Source organism: Penaeus vannamei, chromosome 30 (genome assembly GCF_042767895.1).
Source record: "Penaeus vannamei isolate JL-2024 chromosome 30, ASM4276789v1, whole genome shotgun sequence".
NCBI classification, from domain to species: domain Eukaryota; kingdom Metazoa; phylum Arthropoda; class Malacostraca; order Decapoda; family Penaeidae; genus Penaeus; species Penaeus vannamei.
In genome coordinates, this window is record NC_091578.1 from 14,385,461 (window position 1) to 14,390,460 (window position 5,000).

At 51.2% G+C, this 5,000-nt stretch overlaps 1 protein-coding gene across 1 annotated transcript in view; it reads left to right on the forward strand.

The window, feature by feature from the left end:
* Positions 1–5,000, forward strand: part of ft (cadherin-related tumor suppressor fat) — a 297,068-nt gene that overhangs the window by 291,500 nt on the left and 568 nt on the right. The window contains exon 14 of the mRNA XM_070143092.1: positions 1,771–5,000. This exon is cut by the window's right edge and continues 568 nt beyond it. Coding sequence (XP_069999193.1) covers positions 1,771–3,437 — 1,667 coding nt within the window. The 3' untranslated portion in view covers positions 3,438–5,000. The remainder of the gene's footprint in view (positions 1–1,770) is intronic.

Sequence of the window (5,000 nt, forward strand, 5' to 3'; positions counted from 1 at the left end):
ACACTATTCGAAGCGCTCCGTTCGGCATCAGCTCCGACTCGGGCAATCCGTGGCCACGCTGCTCAACCGAAGGGTAGTTATGCTAAACGATATGATAATTAAAGAGGCCAAAGCCATTAGGTAGTCTTAATTAATGTGCGGTGAAGTGGAGAAATTTAGAGGCTTTACTATAGCAGCGAGATGGCTAGCAGAGTCATTCGGAGGAAATGGAGGGCAATCTGCGAAGCGTCTCATTTTCAGGGTTTAGTTGCCCATAATCATGTACTGAAGACAATGTTCTCTTGTATTAAGGGTATGGGCATGAATGCAGATTCAGTGTACATGCTGGAATGCGCAAACCCCTTACGCCTGTAGGAAGGAACAGCAGAGAAAAGGGTATATTTATCATCCATACCTTCGTCCCGCATACGCATAACTCACAATTTGATTTTGTTCAATAATGATCCTCTTTTACCCTTCACGTGTGGTGGATTTACCAGGAATTCCCTCCTTTGCCGCCTGGCCGCCTCCGCTGCTCCTCCAAGGCTCCAACACCTTCATTAGGCGTGTCCTCCCTCCCACGCCGAACTAAACAAAACTAGTACCTCACCTGCGGGGGAAATGAAGTAAGATGGCGAAGCTGAGTTCTACTCATAGCAGCTACTGCACTGGTCATAAAAGATCCTTTTGACATCTATTCAACGGTCGTTCCACAAGCTTCGAAGCATATATTCCGAAACGAGCTGGAAGAGATTCGGACCAAATTACTACCCGCTATTTCCCTCCTGAATATTTTCTTTCCTCTTTGTGTCCCCTTCTTTCACTTGTCCTTCGCCGCGCTGTGGCTACGATTTCGATTCCTTCCGCGTCCCCGGCGGCCGGATCGGAGGCGGCAACGGGGGCGGGCGAGGCGCGCCTTCGTCCCGTTTCGCAAGAGCTCGGCCACCTGGCGTCTCCACGAGAGCTGACATTAAAATAATAATAAACGACAAGAAAAATATCCCGTTATGAGCCGAGACGGAACACGAAGGAAAGGGGAGGGAGGGAGGCCGTTGATTGCAGGTGTATCGCAGGTAGCCGCGGCCCGAGGCTCGTTATTTATCTCCATGCAACCGAGGGCCGCTGCTCAGTATTGCAGCGCCGCTCCCGTGACGCAGAGGGAATACATGCGCGGAGGAAGTGACGTAATGCGGGGGTCCGTTACGCCCTCCCGCGGCTCTGATGGGCACTAAGCGCTGACCTAGAATGAGATAATGCAAGGAATAAGAATACGATTAAAATGCGTTTGTAAGAAGCTGGTAAGATCTGTGACAAAGAAAACGAAATGCGTTTACTGAGCTTTGAATTCCGTGTTTAGCTACGATGATTGTTTTCTATAAACATGATTATGGATTATCATTTTTAAGTACTTTCCTTGCTTGCATCACACAATGTATTTCTCCTTTACTTTATATTCGACAGTAATCCATTAATTCTATCTGCTCGTCATGCATAAAGTTTTCCGAAAGACAATTTGTATAATAAAGCGATTTCCATCCTATCATTACGGAGTTTTTTAGACAGAGTTTGGAGGGTACTGATTAGATGGATAAAGGCAGTCTATACTTTGTAGGCAATAGATGTTTGAGTCAATGTGTACGTATGCGCCCGTTTATATCTGAGCTTGGATAATTTGTTTGTCTACTCGGCTAAAGAACAAAGTTTTATTTTTTATATGGCGTTCTTGTTTTTAGTTTTTAACGGATCATAACTGATTTTCTTTCGTCATATAACATTTGCCTTCCGTTGCAGGGTTCGTTGGTTGCATGTCGACCTTCAGCGTGGACGGGGAGGTGCAGCCGCTCAACTCCACGGGCTCCCTGCTGGAGGCGGTGGCCCGCGGCGTAGCTCTCGTGCAGGACTGCACCGGCGCGGACCTGGGCACGACGGCTTCCACGGACCCCCTCTCTATCGGCATAACACTCGTCATCGTGTTTTTCGTGCTGCTGCTGGTCGCCATCCTCGTCTCCTTCATCGTGTACCGCGTGCGGCGGCAGCGGCGGGAGAAGGGCGGCGTCCACGTCAAGCAGAACGGCTCGGCCCTCCTGGCCAACACCTCCTCGGACTCGGGCAGGTCGCCGCAGGACTCGGGCTACGTGGAAAGCGCCGAGATGACGGACGACGTGCTGCGGTCCCACCTCACGCAGGAGATGGCCACCAAGAAGTACAAGGAGCGGGACCACGAGCGGCCGCAGCGCCCGGACATCATCGAGCGCGAAGTGATGAACAAGTCCCCGGGCGTGCCTCTCCGCGTGGACGAGTCGCAGCTGCAAGACCGCGACGCCATGGCGGGCATGGGCCACATTCCCGACTCCGAGGCGCCAGAGCACTACGACCTGGAAAACGCCTCGTCCATCGCGCCCTCGGACATCGACATCGTCTACCACTACAAGGGCTACAGGGACGGCAACGTGCGCAAGTACAAGACCAACCCGCACGTGCCGGGCTACCACAAGCACAACCACCGCCACTCGCCGCACAACTTCCCCAACACGCCGCACCGCGAGAGTCCTCGCAACCTCATGCGGCAGAGTCCGAACCCCGTCGCGCCCCGAGAATCGCCCTCCGTGCTCAAGATGCAGTCCACGCCCCTCGCGCGCCTCTCGCCGTCCTCAGAGCTCTCGCAGCAGACGCCGCGGATCCTCACGCTGCAGGACATCAGCGGCAAGCCCCTGCAGACAGCGCTGCTGGCCACCTCGCAGGGGCCGGGCGTGAAGGACGTCATGTCGACCAGCGAGCGCTCCCTCAACTCGCCTGTGTCGCACCTGTCGCAGTCGTCCGGGTCGATGCACGCGTCGTCCCAGTCGACCAAGAAGAAGAAGCACGACAGCAGCGTGAGCCTGGGCCTCACGGCGGAGGAGATCGAGCGCCTCAACACCCGGCCTCGGAACTCCTCGCTGGTCTCGACTCTTGACGCTGTGTCCTCCTCCAGCGAGGACAATCAGCGCAAGGACAAGCTAGCAGAGCTCCTAGAGACGAACACGGAGCTCCTAGAGCCGCCGGATTCGTCTACGGACGAGTCTGGTAATGACTCGTTCACCTGCTCAGAGTTCGAGTACGAGAACAACTACGAGAAGGTGACGCGAGACTTCGGGCCGGGCAACATGATTTTCAGCAAGCTCGCGGAAGTAGACAACGAGAACGAGCATGATAACGAGTCTGCTAAAAATTACGACGGCTTTGATTCTTTTCGCGGCTCGCTCAGCACCCTGGTGGCATCAGACGACGACCTGAGCAACATGAGCTCGTACAAGCCACCCAACGGGTCCACGTTCGGCTGGGACTACCTGCTCAACTGGGGCCCCAACTTCGAGAGCCTAGTTGGCGTGTTCAAGGACATCGCCGAACTACCGGACAATACCACCAACGGCCGAGTGAGCGCTCGGGGCACCCCCAAACCCAACGAGGAATACGTATAGCGGCAGCTACCGCTGAGCGAGGACGATATTTAGCAGCCGCCAAAGCCTATAATTTATAGGGTATAAGGAATTCAGCAGGTCTGCGCCCGTGACCCGTGCTCAGTCGCAATATTTGTGGCGCGGCTCCAACGCCCACCGTGGAGGGCCGAGGGCCGAGAACACGGGATGGAGCGAGACCGGGAGGCCAGAAGGGCGGAGTCTCCTGCAGGAGCGAGTGCCCACATGCGCCCCCCCCCCCAACCTGTGACTCTGGCATTATGTCTCGTGACGGTGGACTCAAACTACGCTTCTAGTTTCTACATGTGTGACTCGACCACTGTGAGATGTCATTGCCGAGGACGCTATATACTTTAATCATTTTATTTCATTTTTTATATTTCTGCTCCGGCTATCGTTTTTTCATATAGAAAAGAGAAGGAAAATTAAGGAGAGAGACAGTGCTGACATGTGGCCCGAAAAGCGCAGTTGAAGTGACTCTACCTTCTGTTCCAAGAGCCAATAGTTGAAGCGTGTGACACTGTGACAAGTGGATTGGTCAGTGGCAGAATCCAAGAACCGAGTTACTCATTCTTTCATTTCGCTAATTAAGCATCACATGTTCCCCCTCCCCCCGTGGCCAAAATGCTAACGAAGTGCCCAACTTAAGTGTCTGACCTTGATACTCGAGTTCAAGTTGCCAAAAAACTGTTTTTTATTAATCATGATTGTTTGATATCATTTATGTCGTGTCTCTTCCTTAGGCGTATTATAGATGTGAGTTTATGGTTTCGAGTTGCCAAATGTAGAATGTGCCTAAAAGTGCTTCTCCGATACGTTTGTTTGTTTTTTCTGTTTGTTTCTCGGCAGCACTTGGAAATATTGTGAATTCTCAGAGGCCAAACCCATTTATTTACATATTTCTCAGTTTAAGATGTCCCATATTTTTTTTCTCTCTTTTTTATGTTTGTTTCTATTCACTCTACATTTATCACCGTGCATTTACGAATCATTTTTGTTATTATTGTTTATTTCTCTGTCAATCTGTGTGTTCGTTACTACAGTTGCTATATAAGGTCTGGTCGTTTCCCCTCACGACGCAGCTGAACCGATGGTGCCTTTCCAATTGCCATAATCAAAGAGCGGGGCCAGGCGAGGGTGGTGTCGACGGGCGAAGGAGAGGGTCTCTGCCGGCGACGCAGCCTGGGGGTCACTGGCGGGGCTTGGGTGTTATTTATTGATGAATTGAGTCGATTCACTGGTTATTTTTTGGGGGGGTTATCCGGATGTTTTTTTTGTTTTGTTTTGTTTTGAGATTTTGCTTCGATGAGATTGTGGGGGTTTTGTATGTATTTTCATTATGTCAGTATGCATTGTCATTATCATAATTGTTACTACTAGGGTTAACTATTAGTATTTTCATGGATGTTATCACTTATTACTATTTTTTTATTTAGTTCTTGTTAATTGATATCATTATTCTCATCACCATGGTTATTTTACTGATAATATTTTCACCATTGTTAAGACGTGTCCCTCACCCCCCACCCCCCAACGCCCTTCTTCGCCTCCACCTTACAGTCGGCC